At 45.3% G+C, this 18,149-nt stretch overlaps 3 protein-coding genes across 4 annotated transcripts in view; 2 read left to right on the top strand and 1 right to left on the bottom strand.

The window, feature by feature from the left end:
- Window positions 1-4,307: 4,307 nt before the first annotated feature.
- CIROP (ciliated left-right organizer metallopeptidase) lies at window positions 4,308-10,220 on the top strand. The gene is given in 13 exon segments (XM_064292299.1): window positions 4,308-5,654; window positions 5,777-5,870; window positions 5,955-6,006; window positions 6,310-6,453; window positions 6,739-6,864; window positions 7,073-7,435; window positions 7,506-7,680; window positions 7,864-7,933; window positions 8,010-8,106; window positions 8,203-8,475; window positions 8,744-8,973; window positions 9,149-9,325; window positions 9,838-10,220. Coding segments are annotated over 13 exon segments (2,307 nt in total). The 5' UTR covers window positions 4,308-5,356; the 3' UTR covers window positions 10,046-10,220.
- On the bottom strand, window positions 10,210-13,462 carry C10H14orf119 (chromosome 10 C14orf119 homolog). Of its 2 annotated transcripts, none has more exons than XM_003420945.4 (2): window positions 13,236-13,462; window positions 10,210-11,257 (listed from the first exon to the last, which is right to left on the bottom strand). In XM_003420945.4, exon 2 carries the CDS (start codon window positions 11,254-11,256, stop codon window positions 10,831-10,833), a length of 426 nt encoding a protein of 141 aa, XP_003420993.1. In that variant the 5' UTR covers window position 11,257; window positions 13,236-13,462; the 3' UTR covers window positions 10,210-10,830. The 2 variants fall into 2 exon arrangements, with proteins under 2 accessions (XP_003420993.1, XP_064148368.1); XM_064292298.1 differs by lacking the exon at window positions 13,236-13,462 and adding an exon at window positions 12,443-13,217.
- Window positions 13,463-13,556: 94 nt separating this feature from the next.
- The window catches only part of ACIN1 (apoptotic chromatin condensation inducer 1), a 33,085-nt gene continuing 28,492 nt past the window's right edge, over window positions 13,557-18,149 (top strand). Inside the window, 4 exon segments of the mRNA XM_003420944.4 lie at window positions 13,557-13,724; window positions 13,726-13,884; window positions 15,337-15,402; window positions 17,740-17,851. Of these exon segments, the coding sequence (XP_003420992.1) occupies window positions 13,572-13,724; window positions 13,726-13,884; window positions 15,337-15,402; window positions 17,740-17,851 (490 nt within the window). The 5' untranslated portion in view covers window positions 13,557-13,571.

Below are 18,149 nucleotides of genomic sequence, written 5' to 3'. Positions count from 1 at the left end.
TCCCTCCTACCTTCTCCCCCCATTCATTCGTTCATTTGCTCAAACAAACAACAACCCAAACCAGTTGCCATCAAGTTGATTCCAGCTCACGGTGACCAAACCCAAAACCAAACCCACTGCCATGGAGTTGATTCCAATTCATAACAACCCCATACGGTTTCCAAGGCTGTCAATGTCTATGGAAGGAAACCGCCACATCTTTCTCCCTCAGAGCCACGGTTGGTTTTGAACCACCGACCTATTGGTTAGCAGCTGAGTGCTTTAACCATTGTGCCACCAGGGCTCCTTCATGGTGACCAAGTACTTATTAAACACCTACTCTGGGCCAGGTGCTTTGCTTGTTTTAGGGGCTACCGGATAAACGAGGAAGACACTCCCTGCCCTGGTGGGGCTTGTGGAATAGTGAAGGGGGCAAACATAATACCACAAATAAACACATAATTCTAAATCGTGAGCAGGGCTATGTGGTAAAAGTAAAGGGATGACTAATGACAGGTATTAACAAGGGCACCTGATTTCAATATGGAGGTCAGGAAAGGCTAATTTGCAGAAGTAACATAAAAGCAGATATCTAAAAGGTGAGAAGGAGTTTGACAAAAAGTGGGGTTCCCATCAGAGAGTAAACCAAAAAAAAAAAACCAAACGCTTTGCCTTCGAATGGATTCCTAGCGACCCTATGGGACAGAGTAGAACTGCCCCACAGGGTTTCCAAGGAGCAGCTGGTGGATTCAAGCTGCTGAGCTTCTGGTTAGCAGCTGAGCTCTTAACCACTGTGCCACCAGGGCTCCCATCAGAGAATAGCGTATGTAAAAGCTCCAAAGCAGGTCCTTTCGTTCACTGACAGAAGGTGCAGGTGGCCAGGCCAGTGACTGACAGAGAGAAGGAAGAATGAGCTCAGAGAGGAGGTCGAGGGCAGGTCTCTCTCGGACGGGATTCAGAGCATCAGAGGGAGGACCAGGCTTCCAAAGGAAGAGGACATGTTCTCTCTTTAAGTGAGAAATAGAAGAGATGGCAGCACATAGGTTTGTAGCAGACTGAAGATGATCCTTTCTAATGGTTTCTATTTGCACTGTGAAAGAAGAGGCAACTACAAAGGGACTGAGCAAAGGGGAGGCTTGAAGGTGTACAAGCCTAGTTGCTAAGAGTGGAAAAGGAGCTAATTGTTGAGATTCCTGTCTTGGGAGGGCTCAATTGAAGTTGATGATGATCATTGTAGAGCACCAATAGTCTGTCCTTTGGGATGATTTCCTTCAGGGGACCTTAGCTGCTTGGGGACCGTTGTAGAGAAGATAAATGTTGGTTTCATCTAGAGTTGGGGTTTAACCAGAAGGTGGGATGGAAAGGATAGACAAGTAAGGGCATCGAAGGCATTTACATAAGAGGGATTGTAGTGGTGAACCTGGAACCCAAGGTGCATGCGGAGAGATGTAAAGACAGGAACGGGCTGATGGAAAAAAGTAGAACCGCCAGTGCATCCTCAGTGAGTGAAAAGAACAGCTGCACTGAGCCAACTTGAGCAAACAAAACTTAAAGAAAGGAGATCTTATCCACGGGCAGGTGTTTGATTCAGTTATTTCATAGGTGCTGCAGTTCCAGGTGATGATAAGGCTCAGACATGGACCAAAAACCCAAAAACCAAACCAAGTGCTGTCGAGTCGATTCCGACTCATAGCGACCCTACAGGACAGAGTAGAACTGCCCAGTGGTTTCCAAGGAGCGCCTGGTGGATTCGAACTGCCGACCCTTTGGTTAGCAGCCATAGCACTTAACCACTACGCTACCAGGGTTTCCCAGCCAGGGACAGATTACCCATAAGCAAGGTATGCACAGGCTTACTTGTGCTTACTTATAATCTGTAGCGCAAAATTTCACCTGTTTTTCACCATGTCACAGGTGTGGTGAAACCCATGTGAAATTGTTCACTACAGATTAGCAGGTAAACACAATTAAGCCCATGGGTACCTTGTTTACCGGTTAATCCGCCTCCGGGCTCCGGGTGTGACTCTGAGAGTGGTTTGCTAAGGTGGCATGAAGAAGAAGATTGTGAGAAATGAGAGGGTGAAGAAGCTGAGAGTTCAGCACACTGGATGGAGCACCCACGTGGATGATGACCACACCTAGGATGACTGCTCTCCTCACTCCATCCTCATTCCTACATCCTCTCTTTCACCTCCACTTCATCATCGCCATCCTCTCTCCTTATCTCTAATTTCCTTACCTCTACACCTTCTTCATCACCTCCATCCTTGTGTCCCCCAAAAGATATGCTGAAGTGCTAAGCCTGGTACCTGTGAAAGTGACCTTGTTTGGAAACAGGATCTTTGAAGATGTTATCGGTTAAATTGACAAGAGGTCATAATGGAGTAGGGTGGCCTTAATCCAATCTGAGTGGTGTCTTTATAGAAGAGGAAAAGAGACACAGACAGAGGAAGGACAGTCCCGTGAAGATGCCTCTACAAGCCAAAGAACACCTAGGGGCTACCAGAAGCTGCAAGAGACAAGAAGGGGCCTTCCCCTAGAGACTTCAGAGGGCGCGTGGCCAGCCCACACATTGATTTGGACTTCTAGCCTCCAGAACCATGAGCCAATAAATTTCTGTTCTTATAAACCCTTCAGTTTGTGCTATTTTGTTATGATTGTATTAGATTGAAAGTAATACAATCTCCATCCTCTCTAACGCCACCCTCTCTGATCACCTCATCCTCTCTCCTTATCCCCACTGTCTCTCCTCGTCCAGCTTGTCTCCTAACCCTCATCTTTTCAGCCTGTTCCTTTCATCGCAATTTTATTTCCTCTCCACGCTGTGCACTTGAGAAGCGAAGCCTGTGCTCAGAAGCCTGACTTTTTATTGTTGTTAGCTGCCATTGTGTCAGCCCCCAACATACAGTGAACGCAGGCACAGCGGAACAAAACGCTGCCCAGTTCTACGCCACTTGAGTTCAAATCCCACAGCGCCACTTGCCAAAAGTTGCCTTCTTTTGCAGTGTCTCAGTTGTAAAAACTCATAAGGTTGCTGGAAGGATTACATGAATATCAAGTGCTTGGAACAAAGGACTCGCTCAGTAAAATAATTATTCTTCTCATCCTCTCTCCTCACTTCCTTGCTCTTTTCCTCACTTTCATCTTCTCATTTCCATTATCGCTCTGCAGAGAGGCAGAGATGAATAAGATTCAGTCCATGTTCAAAGTCTAGCTGGGGAAACAAACACAAAAATAAATGTCCGGATAATATAGTAAGTGCTACTTCAAAGATGTGAAAGAAATGCTAAAGAAAAACTAAGTCTGCCTAAGGGGGTAAAGAAAACACTCAACACGCAGATTACCTTCAGCTGGTCCTTTAAAGAGAAGGAAGAATTTGGCAGGCAAAGGCAGGAAGGAGGTACTCCAGCAGAAGCAGCACAAGGTGTTTATACATACTCATGTGTGAAATTAGCCGTAGATCAACTCCTACCCAGGCAGGGGCGCACCTACTTCAGTATGGCCACAAGGGAGCAGCAAAACCTTAGGAGCGGCTGCAGGCCAGAAAACCTGAGGAGAGTCAAACAGATCATGAAGTCATCGCAAGAATCCTAAGAGGAGATTCTTCCCAGATTGAGCTGACTGAATCATTCAGAAAAAAAAAAAAGCTCGGGTACTTGGAGAAAAAGCCCAGGTTTGTCTTAGATAAAAAACAAGAGTTCCCTAAATATGGGTGCACATGTAATAAAAGACAGTTCTCTGAGTGAAAAGCGTATGTTTCATATGTACTCTTCACTCGACTTAGTATTTACCATGAACCAGACACTGTTCTCAGCGCTTTACAAATATTCACTTACTCCTCGTAACAACCCTATCTAAAACCCATTGCCAGCAAGTCGATTCCCACTCATAATGACCCTATAGGACAGAGTAGAACTACCCCATAGAGATTCCAAGGAGTGCCTGGTGGATTTGAACTGCCAACCTTTTCGTTAGCAGCTGTAGCTCTTAACTGCTATGCCACCAATGTTTCCATAACCCTATCAGGTAAGTACAATTATCATCCCCATTTTGCAGATTGGGAAAATGAGGCACTTGGCCAAAGTTACATGAATAGAAAAGTGGTAGTTGGTTTCGTTCCAGAATTTGGGCACCCCTCTTTTAATCAGTAGTTCCAGCAGAGCTCCGGTACTTAGGGAGTATAAGATGCAGTCTTCCTAGGAAGTCAGCAGCCCTTCTCTAAATACTAGTCCTTGTTCAGTCACTAATTAGTCATGTTGCCTTAAGACATATCACTTCACCTCTTGTTTTTATTCAAAAGTTAAATAATGGGGTTAGGTTCAGTTCCTTCATCCCAAAACTGTAGACTAGGCCCTGTGGGCTGTGCAGAGTGCTGTGGATACAAAGATGGACAGGAAGCAGGCCCACCTTCAAGGAGTTCAGGATGTGGTCCAGGGAGGGCCACTAAGCCAACAATTATAACAGACGATGACAAGTGTTCTCTGAGGAGCTGGGAGACGGAGCCTGTCCTGTGAAGTAGACCCCCTCCCCCTCTAGCAGGTGTGGAATTTGGGCAGGAGGTGTTAAGAAAGGCTTCCCACAGTAATTACAGGAAAGGTAGGCATTAGCCAGAGAGCTGGGGAGGAGGGGTATCCAGGCAAGGGAAACAGGATGTGAAAACATAGCGTGAGCAAAGAGAACAAAGAGAGCTCCAAGAGTCCTGTAAGAACATCTTCGAACATCTTCTATTGATCTCCATTTTTGGCCCTATAAGCCCCGTACACCTAATCCAACAGCCTCTCGTAGGGGTATCAATCAATCAACGTGTATTTGTTGAACACCTACTAAGCACATTACACAGACACAGATGCTTCAAAGTCTTGCAGCTTATTTAGAGTCACCCAGATGTCATATTGGGGCTTGGGAAATGCTGAAGCCTGGTTTATCTATCTCGGAGGAGGTAGGCAAGCATCTATGAAGCAAAGAATTCCTTCCACATATGCATTATATTGACACTAATTTTTTAGTTCCAGGAAACTTCCAAAGTTTCCCACTTAGGAAAGCAGAGCAATTGGGATGAGGGATGGAAGATTAGGAGAACATTCATCATGGATGAGGCAGGTCACTGGAGACCTCAGGAATAACATCTCCCCCCCACCAGCGCTCCACCTCTGGCACCCTGGGAAGAGGGCAGCTTTGGCCCTCGAGTTCACATCCGATCTCCTGGCAGGGAACCATAGACTTAGTCAACAAAGCTCAAATCTTGAAAAAATGAGCAAGAGTGGTGGAGGGGATATTGAGAGAGATAGTAGAGTAGAAATCCAGAAACAAGTGAGCCAGGGAAGAAGGGAGCAGAAAACAGGGTCCAGGGCAGGCTGTGAAGAGATTCTGAAGGAAGATGTTACTGCTGCTGCTATTCCTGAGGGCTGCCACAAGCAGATGTCTACATGATGAAACGCAGAAGTCTGTGAGCCTTCTCAGATCTCCTTTCTCTCAACTTCTCCCAAATGTCCGCTCTTCCTTCCTCACCCACCCTGGCTCCCGTGATCCTCAACCCCTCCGAATCCAAACCTGTTATATTGGAGGTCCTGTATCAGATGGAGCCTTGGGTCCTGAGGGAGATGGGATGAAAGAGGATTCTCGAGCTATGGCCGCAGTGAGTGAGGCTGCTCAGAGAATCCAGAGTGTCCTAGCGGGTAAGTGAGGGAACAGAGAGGGTCAGGGAAGGCTGAGGAGCACAGAGGTCTAAGGGAGGGAGACCAACACAGAAAAGGAACTCTAAGATGTTGAGGTGAAGCTGGCCGCTTGTCCCATTAAGTCCCTCCAGTGCAAGGACCTCTGCTTCTGAATCGAGACCCTGCCCAGTACTGCCATGCTGTCTGGGGAGATCCAGATACCCCAAACTACCACAGGTAAGTTGATGTCATTTAGGGGTATACCTTTCCAGTGATACCCCTAAAATCTCCAGCTCACCTACAGATTTCCATTCTTGATAGGTGCAGCCTTTTGAATTCAGGGTACAAAGGAGAGAGTTGCCTAGGGGCAAAGGTGAGAGCAACTTCTCAGATGGGGATCAGAAGTTCTTCAGCCTGCCTAGACTTCTCTAAGACCAATGTCATCAGAATTACTTACTGTGCTTTTTACCAATACAGACTCCTCCCACGACTTATTAAATCAGAGACTGGGGCAGGGGCAGGGGAGTTAGATTCAAGACACTGTATTCTAACTAGCTGCCTAATGACACTAAGAAAAAGGATAGACTCATTGCCCCTATTCCTAGTACCCATATTCCTACTGTACTATTTCCCAGCCCATCTGCTAAGCTAGATGCTACATTTCACTCCCTACCAGATTCCTGATGCCCATCTCCGTGGTTATGCCTTGTGGCCAGAACAGGGTCCCCCACAACTGGTCCAGCCAGATGGACCTGGGGTCCACAACACTGATTTTCTTCTGTATGTGCGGGTTGCCCATACTTCCAAGTGCCATCGAGAGGTGAGGTTCAAATCAAATCATTTTTCCATACTCTGCCTCTCTTAACCCTAAATCTCATGGTGAAGGGTAGAGAGTACAGAAAGCACCGTTTTTATTAAATTGTACTCATTTGGGGTAACTTGGAGCATGCTGATAAAGGCTGGGTGGGAACAAAGAAAAAAAAAAGACCCAAGCCATTCCTTTGTGCCACTCCTGAAGCCCCCTGGTTCTCCATTTTCAGTGAGATTTCTTCTGTTACCCCACTTCCCTCCTTTCCACCCCTATCTTGTCCTGGCCTGTCCACAGCCCTCTGTAATAGCCTATGCTGCCTGCTGCCAGCTGGACTCAGAAGACAGGCCCCTTGCTGGTACCATTGTCTACTGTGCCCAACATCTCACCAGCCCGAGCCTCAGCCATAGTGACATTGTCTTGGTGACTGCTGCATAATGAGTAACATTATGTATTACACACAAACAGGTTTGGGGTGGCGGGTGGAGGACAAGTCACTTAGCTTCCTATGAAGTGGAAGAACCCATTGAGGATGGAAGAGAAGGTGTCTCAAGCTCTAAGAACTGACTGGGCAGAGGTTGGTCAATCTGCTGCCCATCCAGTTCCCTCAATCTACATTGTTTGGCCTTAGGCCACACTACATGAACTGCTCCATGCCCTGGGTTTCTCTGGACAGCTCTTCAAGAAGTGGAAGGAGTGCCCCTCAGGACTCAGTGGTGAGAGGAGTGAGGATCTTTCCACATCAACCAGAGGGAATAACTATCTCATGACCTCCTTCCCTCCAATTCTACTTCACTCTTCCAAAGTTTCCCTCTTCTCATATCACCTTCTCCCATTTCTGTACTCAGTGAGAGAGAACTGTTCCACAAGGCAACAAGTGACAAGGCAAGATGAGTGGGGACAGCTGTTTCTGACCACCCCAACTGTTAGCCACAGCCTGGCCAAACACTTGGGAGTGCTAGGAGTTTCACTGGGTGTTCCCTTGGAAGAAGAGGTGAGAAAAATTGGGGTGTTGGAAGAAAGGAGTAGCCAGGTAGCAATTGGCTATCTACCAATTCCTCCAGTAGGGTCCTTTCTCTTCACACTGGGAGGCCCGACTACTCCAAGGGTCCATAATGACTGCTACCTTTGATGGTGCCCAGCGCTCTCGACTTGACCCAATCACTCTTGCTGCTTTCGAAGACTCAGGCTGGTACCAAGTCAACCACAGTGCTGCACAGCAGCTGTTGTGGGGCCAGGGTGAGAAATAAGGGAAGAGAATTGCAGAGGGGCACTCATGACCCAAGTCAGATCAGGGGAAAGTAGGGGAGGTTGGAGGAATTATCCGCTATGGACTGCTAAGGTGCAATTGAAGCTCTAAGTATAGCTGGTGCTGAGTGATGTTTGGAACTTGATTTGCCTCTCCTCCTATCTCTCAAGCAGGATCTGGCCTGGAATTTGGCCTGTTGACTACATGTGAAACTGACTCTTCAGGCTTCTTCTGTACTGGCAGGTGTGTGTGTTGAACGGTTGGGGGGCTGTCCAGCTGTCAGTGATACTAGTGTCACTCTATCATCCCTTCCACACAGTGGGCTGGGCTGCCACTACCTGCACCTGGACAAGGGACGCTGCTCTTCAGATCCCATGCTGGGAGACTGTCGCATGTACAAGCCCTTGGTCAATGGGGTGAGTAGATTAGAGAGTGGAGAATGAAACTGAGTTGCCTGCAGAGAACTCTATCTACACAAACACTATCCTCCAACTTTCTGCCCTGCCCTTCAGAGTGAATGCTGGAAGAAGGAGAATGGATTCCCACCTGGGGCAGAGAATCCCCACGGGGAGATCTACCATTCCCAGAGTCGTTGCTTCCTTGCCAACCTCACTTCACAACTGCTCCCTGAGGACAAGACCAGGCATTCCTCTCAGACCCCACACCTCAAGGAAGGAGAGCTCACAGGCCGTTGCTACTTACATCAGTGCACGGAGAGGGGAGAATACAAGGTGCAGGTGGAGGGATCACCCTGGGTCCCATGCCTTCCAGGAAAGGCTATACAGGTGGGTACCGTAAGTGGGATAGCTGTGGCACATAGGCAGAAAGAATTTTGAAATACTTATACAGTAATATATTCAAGCTATGTTGATGTTCATTCATTTTTTTACTGTCAACTGAGTCCATGACTCTGACCTATATCGTACCTTTTCCTTGGGACAGCTTGAACAAGTAATTGAGGGAGGCTATGCATCAGAATCGACTGGACAGCAACAGGTTTTTTTTTTTTTTTTTCAGTTTTGTAACTATACCATGCTACATACTTCTTTGCAGATACCTGGGTACCACGGTCTTCTCTTCTGTCCCCGGGGTCGGTTGTGTCAGACTAATGAAGGTGCCAGTGCGGTTACTTCCCTGCCCATGAGTGTTTCAACACAAGGCTTGGTATTGCAGCTATCTTTAGGATTAGCTGAGCCCCCAGGCCACTCCTTGGGGAAGGAACAGCGAGAAGAGCTGACAGAAGAAGTACTGCAGGCTCTGCTGAGCAGAGGAGGGACTGGCAGGTAAAGGGATGGTTCAGGCTGAGTATATAATGAACCAGCGCCAATGCTTTAAGTCCTTACTTCATAACCCTCCTCTGAAGTCTCTCTGTTCATCCCCCTTCTAAACCTGTACCTGTTTCATGAGACACTCTTCCAGGGACCATACCTTCATTAAGAAATCCCAATGTCCATTTAGGTGCTATTTCCACAGCCCATCAATTACTGCTAGTCTGGTGTTCACTGTGCATATGTGGCAGTCCCCTGGCTGCCAAGGGCCTTCAGTTGGTATGCTGCACAGGACCTTGACCCTGACTCTCCAGGAGAAGCCCCTAGAAGTATATTATGGAGGAGCTGTCTTTACCACAGAATACAAGTAAGTTAATAGTTTTCTTTCAAAACTCAATAGAGTTTGGGTATTTGGTATGGCATTCATTAAGCACTATTGTGTGTACATTGTCCTAGAGATGACAGATTATGTATTTCAAACAACTGTTAGCAGATTCCTAACATGATCACCTCAGAGCATCACTGTGCCCCATCCCCACGGCCAATTCTAGTTTCCCCATCTCTAGATGTAGGGAAGCTACAGTGCTTTTCCTTTGTTAACCAATACCCAAGCATCTTGTCTAGCTACCTAGGCACCATAGTCTGACTCCTCCCTTAAGCTACCTCCTTCACTGCCCAGTTGTCTCTTCTTCGAAATTTAAGTTGCTGAAAGACTTGAATTTTGGTCATATTCCTACTTTCAGGTTTTCTATCCCCCCTCATTGATTTCCTGTTTTAACACTTGTATAAAGCAGGGTTTCATGAATTCTGTATAATATAGAGCCCTTCACTTCCTAAGCCTAGGTACTATTTCAGGCCAATTACTTTCTATGCTCCTAGGTTGCTGGCTACCTCGAACCCTAATGGCTCCATGACCCATGTAGGTCTGTCTATGGGCCTTTGCCTAATGCTGCTAATCCTAATGGGTACGCTGGGAACCATGGCCTATCAGAAACGAGCTACCCTTCTGGTGGGACCATCTCCCCCTTATCATTCATCAGAGCTCCAAGGCACAAGGGGCCTAGCTGGAGGAGTAAGGGAGGTGTAATGACACTCAGAATATGACAGGAGTCGGGCAGAGGATTATTTCTCGGGAGAAATCTGGGTGAAAAGTCTATCTAGCATCTAGACTTAAGTTTTACTTTCTCAGAATGCCTCTTTCCCCAGCTATCAACTTTGTACTAGTCTTGCAAGGAAAAAAGAGACTTATGGTTCTGAAAATCTGTTCTTTATTTTGGTATAAAAAATAAACTCTTCAACCTGTAAAGAGTGTCACCTGTTTTCATAGTGCGCAAAGTTACAGAATAGAAACACCTGCTACTGTCTCTAAAGATACCACATATACTTTGGAAAGAAAGTCACTGCTATTTGGATTCAATGGAGGAGGGACTATCTCCCTCTTCTGATTTTCCATTATTTCACTAAATCATCACTGGGAAAGCTAGTGGTTGGGATGTCACATGGTTATACCAGGAGGGCTCTACTTTATACTTATGAGCCAGCAGTAGGTCAAACTTGAGTTACAATGCTTTGGTTCCTTTTGGTTATAGCTGCAAAAGAAGCCATCAAATTCTTGGGAGCTTGATGTCTCTTGGAAAGAAGCAAGCTAGGAGGCAAACTGATGATCTGGATTTGCTTAGATGGAAAATATTTACGCTAAGAGTCCATTGATATGCTACTGTTAAAATGGCCACGCCTGTGCTGTCAGCGAGTTCAGTCAGCTCATCAGGTTACCATCTCCAGACCTCTGAGTGGCACATCCAAAATCAAGTCTCTCTGTAAACTTGTGGCCTCAACTCCAGCTGTAGTTGTCTTCTTTGATTTTAATGCCTATCAGTCCTTACCAGCTGTAGCGGCCACAGCTTGGTAAAACTTTGCCACAAAGTCTGGCTCAGTGACCTCCAGCTGCCTTACAAATTCATTGCGCTCCTGCTCGGCCCAACCTCGAAACCACTGATCCCAAAGACGGAGCTGGCACTCAAAGATACAAGGCGGTCGATTTGCCCCTGACAGATTAAGCTGCTCCAAACCATCCAGCAGTGGCTGTAATTTTCCTGGCACTGCCTTAGCTACCAGGTCCTGTAGGAAACGTTCACGCTGGGGACCTGACCAACTTGCAAACCAGTGCAGAACGCACTTCATCTCCCGGGATGTGATGTAAGACATGGAAGGAAGGGAGGAGTTAATAATATCGTCTGGCACTGAGGGTAAAGGAGAAGAGAAGGATAGTGGTATCGAAGGTGATGATTCCAGTGGCATCCTGAAACATAAAACACTGTTATATACTCTCTGGATAGCACAACAAAAACACAACTTTCTAGGAACAAGAGCTAAATCTAGCTCTCATCACACACAATCAGCATCTACAGAGGAGATTACTTTTTATCAATTCAACTTACAGGAAAACAACAAGTTCTTTTTTTAGATTATTATCCAACTGCCTTAGAGAAGGCACCCAAGAATAACATTTTATGGAAATATTTGCCAACCTTCTCTCTTTCTCAAACCCATTACCCTCCTCAACCACTGCCTCCCTCCATTTTTCTTACAAAGAATTTAAAAATAATTATTTCTTATTCCTTTCCCTCCTACTTCTATGCTCCAGGTTGGGTAAAGGAAAAAAAAAAGATTGATGTTGGTCCATCACATCTTTCCTAAAATAAAGGTACACATTTTCTTAATCTAGTTTATGCAGCTGGTCCAGGCCTGTATTAGTCACTGTGGAGCTATCAATGGTGAAAAAAGAGAAAGAAAAAAAAATCACATAGGATGAAAGAAGCTTCTTTGCTATGTGCGTTGTTGTTATTAGCTGCCATCAAGTCAGCCCCTGGCTCATGGCGAACCCATGCACATGGGGGTCAGACTTGCGATCCAAAACGTTTTCACTGGCAGATTTTTTTGGAAGTAGATTGCCAGGCCTTTCTTCTTAGTCTGGAAGGTCTGCTGAAACCTGTTTAGCATCACAGTAACACACAACCCTCCATTGTCAAATGGGTGGTGGCCTGTGCTTTAAGTGGTCTGGCCTATAATCAAATCTGGGTCTCTAGCACGGAAGAATTCTTCCATTGAACCACCACTGCCTTCTACTATGCGCGTAACATAAAAACAAAACAAAAAAACCCAAACCCACTGCCTTCGAGGGCTATGTGCATAAAAAAAAAAAAATTTTAGTGCCTCTAAAATAGCCCAAGAAATTCATAACATTCATTACCTCCTTATGTTTCCTGTAAAAGCACAAGGGAAAATTAAACAGCAGAATGAGGGCCTCATCCAAAATAAACACAGTAAGAAAACCACGAAAAAAACACCAGGTGTTTATTCAGGACTCTGAAAGTCTGGTTGGTTTGATAGCTTAGGGATCTAACTAAGTGTTATACCCTTGCATATGTATAACAATGTCCTTGAAGCATTTTCCCTAATGTTTTTTTTTTAATATAATACCTACTGAAGGCCTGTGATTGATTTTGCATCACTAATGCAACTGGAAGGTCAGCCAACACGAAGTGTTCCGGTCCCAGAGTTTGAATCTCTAACAACGAAAACCTGAAACTACTTGTCTATGACCCATTTTACTGTTTCTTCTGTTGCAAACTGAATGATTTGTAGCGTAAAATAAAGAAAACCCTAAACAATTAACATCAGTACTAAACCAGGGTGCGTGGCGGCGGCGGAGGGAGTGTGTTTTTCACAGTGCCTCTACAAGCAGCACTTCCTCCTAAAGGAACTTTATTGTCTTATTTGAAGAAAGGGAGAACTTTTCCAGAATCTTGCCCCACGGCTTCCACGGCAAAATTCAAGTTCGGTGATCATTTCCTTCCTAGTCTGAATCCCCAAAGTAGTTACCTCATCTCTTCTGCTACAGCCCACCTGCAGACTTCTGTACAACCCCGTTTAGTTTGCTCTGGTGCAAAACTATTTAGCCCGTAAAGGAGGACGTGGACAATGACGCTTATACTCTTCTTCGGTTAGCTTACAGAGGGAAGAAAAACCTCAACTTTGGCTTACAATCAAACACATGGGTCTAGAGACACGGTGCTACCACCTGCCCTCTTGAGAGGAGACGGGACTCAACATTCTCAGGCCCCAGAAACAACAACGTATCCTTAGATGGGAGTGGCGGAGGCTCAGATGATGAAGGGGGTGGGGGTGGCGGCGGCGGCGGGAAACTTGCCCTACTGAGGGTAATTTGAAAACTCCGAGTCAGACCCGGCCCAGGGAGGGGCTTCTACCCAGCTTACCTCCCCTCTCCTTTCAAAGGGCACCCGGAGACGGTCACAAGAGTCCTTGGACTCCAACTATCGCCGCCGCTTCCATATTTCCTGAAAACCCTAAGCACGGCCAGCCGAACAGCCCACGCACTTCCGGTCCCAGACCAGCCCCAGACACCCAAGCGCCTCAGCGCCTCAGCCCTAGGACCGGAGATAGCCGAATAACTCCGACTCTGGTTATGCCAGAGTCGAGGGCTTCCGAATAGAGTCGGTTCAAAGCCTCCGTAAGACGAAGTTAACCGAACTCTGAAAGCAGGGTCAGGGAGGGGAAGCTGCTGTGAAGATACGAAGAACTGATTGGTGCCGATGTGGAGACGGAAATACCCGAGCAGTTCCGGAGGAACCCGGGGAGTTCTGAGTGGTAATCGAGGGGTTGACTATGGTAGTGGGCGGGGTCAGCTGGGTACGTTCGAAGGGCGTTGGCGGAAATTACCGAAGATGCCCGAAGCCGTCGGGACGGGACCCGAGTACCTCACGCAAGATGGCGGAGCTGGAGGAGGTGACTCTGGACGGGAAGCCTCTTCAGGCGCTGCGGGTGACCGACCTGAAGGCCGCACTAGAGCAGCGAGGCCTAGCCAAGAGCGGGCAAAAGAGTGCCCTGGTCAAGCGGCTCAAAGGGGTGAGAAGACGGCGTTGCCGGGGTGTCGGAGGGGAGCGGACCCGGTAGAGACGAGTCTCTGCCGCGGCGCAGGCGCAGTGTCCGGGCTCGGCGCGAGCTCGCTCAGGCCGCCAGCGCGAGCCTAGAGATCCGCGCGCACGGTGGTTGGTGAGGTTCGCGCTGGAATAGAAATCGCGCCGGTTCCCGCCTTAACGGCAGCGGCGCGAGCCCAAAATGGGAGGGTGCGCGCTGCTCTCCTGGAGTGTCTATAAGCTCCTTCCCCCACCCCCTCCTTGTTTGTGTCTGTCGTTTCGGCGCATGCGCTGCAGAAGGAGTTAAATCCCACTACAACCACCGGCGTTGTTGGCCTGAAGGGGGGCGAGTTGGGCTGGGTTGGAGTTAGGGGTAGAATTGGGCGGAGGGTTGATAGGGTTGGTATCGGTATCGGCAAAAATAGGATTAGGGTAGTGTAAAATGTCTGCTTGATTAGATTAGGAGGTGAGATGAAGCGAAATCTTCGTTTGAAGGGACTTTTTAAAGAGTGGTGTATGATTTATAGGGTATCCAGAAGCAATTTGAGTGGATAAGAGTTTGATGAGTATTGGTGAGAGAGGTGAGGCAGTTTGATATATGTTGGGGGTTTTGAATCGGCTCTAGTAGATTAGGGTGATGGTGTCATAAGGTAGATGGATTGGTATATATAGGTTTGGTGTAAACTGAGGGGAGATGAGAATATCTTAGTTTTGATTAGGATTAAATAGGATACGTGGCAGGTAGTACAGATTAGGGCTAGGTTGGCTCAAGAATTGAGCTGACCAACGGTTGCTTATACAGAGGCTGGCGGGTTTTGTTTGTTTGTTTTTCCTTTTTGGGGGAGTGAATTGAGTCAGACCACAGTTTACAAGGTCTGTGGCTAGTTGGTCTGCAGCCTTCTCTGGAATTTTTATAAATTTGATAAATATAGGTGTCACTCAGCTGGAAACTACAAGTTCACTGAAGTAGATCTAGATAGAGGTTCCTGTTTGACCAAGTAATTCAGTCAGACCAAAGCTAGCATCTCCATGATGATTACGTGTGTTTTAAGCTGGCTTAAGTATTTGAAGTGGTTTTAACCACCAGGACAGATTTAGAAGGGGCCTAGTCAAAAGTGCAGAGGATATAGAGATTCTAGTACTGGTCCTGTCACTGTCACTGATTTTATGGCATAACCAGATTATTGAGTCCCTGTGTGCCTGCATTTTACATCTGTATGTTGGGGAGCAGTAGCCATGGCTACCTTTAAGGGTCTTCTGAAGATCAATGAGAACCATGTTAATAAAGGGCTTTGAGGTCCCTGGAAAAGGAGTACGGTTTAAGTGTATATGGTTAGTCATTGCATTCAATGAAAAGGTTGGGGGAGAAGCGCTTTTGTTTTTTTGTTTTTGTTTTTTTCCTTTATCCCTAGTTTCTGACATTTGCCCTTTTCTATACCAGGCTCTAATGCTAGAAAATTTACAGAAACACTCGACACCCCATGCTGCATTCCAGCCAAATTCCCAGGTAAGAAAGAACATTTGTGAGATGGAGCAGGCTGTTTGGATGTACAGACACTAGAAAGACATGGTGTTCTCTAGTTGATGCTTAATTCCTTAAAATATTTTCCTTAGTTCCCTTGATCTGAAATGTTTCTCCTACCAGAACAGTTGAATTTCAGTCAGGCTCACTTGTACGCAAGGAAATGAAGAATGGAATCGGAGGAGCTATTAGTCAAATTCTGAGACTTGAAATAGTGTGTGTAGAAAGATGTGTCTCCAATTGATGACGTACAGTACAGGATCTGAAGTCATTTATTTGCCATTGATTTGGGAAAAGTAGTTTATGTCTTTGAATGTAGGTACAAAGTAGACAATCAGTAGGGCAGTGTGAGAAAATATTTGCTGACCAAGAAGAAATTTTTTGTTGACATAGGTTTTTTAAGAATTCAACCTTTTCTATATCACCTACCTTAATTAGTGTTAACTGCTAACTATGCATTTACTCCTACAGGGTCACTATGAGTCGGAATCGACTCGATGGCACTGGGTTTGGTTTTTGTTTTTTTTTATGCAGTTATTCTTAAATGTCACTGGTAGCTCCGTTACTTAGGACAAGAAACTTAATCTTTGGAGGCCTTGGTTTCCTCAGTTTCCTTCTCTGTAATATGAGAAAGAGTTGGATCCATAATTTTATAACAGCTCTGCTGGGGTTTTATGGGGGCTTCCTAAGGAATATACCTTTTTCCCAAGTAAACAGAGTTCATACTCTCCTCTCAAACTAGATTAGATCTACTTTTATCTGCTTTATAAGTTGGGTCTCTGAATAAGATTTCTTTTGAAGAAATCATTAGTTTTAAAAAAACAAGAAAGCCTGGATGACCTCTTGAGATTTCTTTCAGCTTTTAAAATCCCCTCATTCATAGCGTGTCACACACTTAAAGGAAAAATCTAGGTCATTGTTAGTGCAATGGTGTACAGCTCCAATACTAGATGAAGTCCTAGGATACTGTGGAAAAACAAGAGAGGCCTTCCTATTCCCTCAATAGCGCCTTATTAAACTGTAAGTATTATAATCTACTTAGTTAACAGAGGTTTAGCTAATAAGCATAAGATACTGCATTAGTTATTTGGTTTGCTATTATATTTTTTTTTGCCTGTTATAATTTAGATTTTGAATTTTCCTTTTATTGGTGGCACAGTGATTAAGAGCTTGGCTGCTAACCAAAAGGTTGGCAGTTCGAATCTACCAGCTGCTCATTGGAAACCTATGGGGCAGTTTTGTTCTGTCTTATAGGGTTGCCGGAAACCCTGGTGGCATAGTGGTTAAGAGCTACGTCTACTAACCAAAAGGTCGGTGGTTCATCACCAGGTGCTCCTTGGAAACTCTATGGGGCAGTTCTACTCTGTCCTGTAGGGTCACTATGAGTCGGAATTGACAGCAACACGTTTGGTTTATAGGGTTGCTGTGAGTCAGGATCCACTGGACAGCAACGGGTTTATTAACATAGGATCTTTGAAATAAGCGCATAGATTCACTGACACCCATAGTTATGAATGTGCACTGAGTACCAGATACTCATGTCAATGAGAAAATGAACATTTACTGTGTTTAGAAAAGATGGCCAATAACATAGAAAGTATTTAATCAGATTTTTTCTTTTCTATGGAGTTCTAATAGGAGTTACTAAGCAAGAAAGTTCTCATTAGAAAGAAGGTGAAGAGAAAGCTAAGAGCAGAAGAGTGGTGTGGGTGTCTGTGTTGCAGAAAAGTGAGAGAAGGGATAAGCCCCTGGATTTTAAATACTCTTACCTAGAATTTCTTCTCATCCAAAGAAAATAAAATTATGAATCTTACTAAATGCTGAATGGATTTCCTTTTCTTAGTCTCTTGATTTCATACTTTTAAATTCTGTATTTGAATTTTAGAAATGTTAACTCTGCCCATTATTGACAAAATATCCCCTGGATAGAAGATTGACCTTTTGGGAGAATACTGTTGTTTTTCCCCCTTTCAGTTTTGATACTATGAAAAGAAAAATTTAGATTATCTTTTTAGTAAAAGGAATTGCAGGAAATTTTATTTCTTTGGAAGATTTTTATGTACCAACTTCACTCCTTGGTTGAAAGCCGAATATTTAAAATAAAAAATTAGGTGCAGTTACTGTTTTTGCCATCTTTTGTGAATCATAGGACTGTTTATTTTGGTACCTGTAGAGGAGTAGCTTGGAAAAGGGCTTTCTAACATTTTAGTCACCTTTCTTGAGTCCAAATATAAGGGTTAGATCTTTATTCGATGGAATTTTCTCTTCTGCATTTTCCTGGTTTGCTTTCTTAGACTTTGTTTTTCTATTTCCTCCACATAGATTGGTGAGGAAATGAGCCAGAACAGTTTCATAAAGCAGTATCTGGAAAAGCAGCAGGAGTTGCTTAGGCAGCGTCTGGAACGTGAAGCTCGAGAAGCTGCAGAACTTGAAGGTAAGCTCGGACTGTCAGTTCTTTCAAGGAGTTCTTCATTCTTACCTTGTCTCCAGGTAGACGGGCTTATCTAACTAGGTAGTCTCAGTTATAAGTTAGGCTGAGACTGCTACTTCCTTGCTTTAGTAGTTTATGGACCCAATTGAGTTACTGTTTACCTTTTGTCAGGAAAGAAGACATTTAATTTAACTATCTTGCTAGAAGAGGATTCCTGCCAGCAGGAAGAGTTATAAGTAAATTAAGCTACTGTCTAGATGAGATAGAGCTTAATCTTAGGGATTTTTTTCCTGTGTGTATA

The sequence above is a fragment of the Loxodonta africana genome, chromosome 10, assembly GCF_030014295.1.
Source record: "Loxodonta africana isolate mLoxAfr1 chromosome 10, mLoxAfr1.hap2, whole genome shotgun sequence".
Lineage (NCBI taxonomy): Eukaryota > Metazoa > Chordata > Mammalia > Proboscidea > Elephantidae > Loxodonta > Loxodonta africana.
Note: the sequence above shows the minus strand (reverse complement) of the source record. Positions and strands in the feature narration are given on the sequence as shown.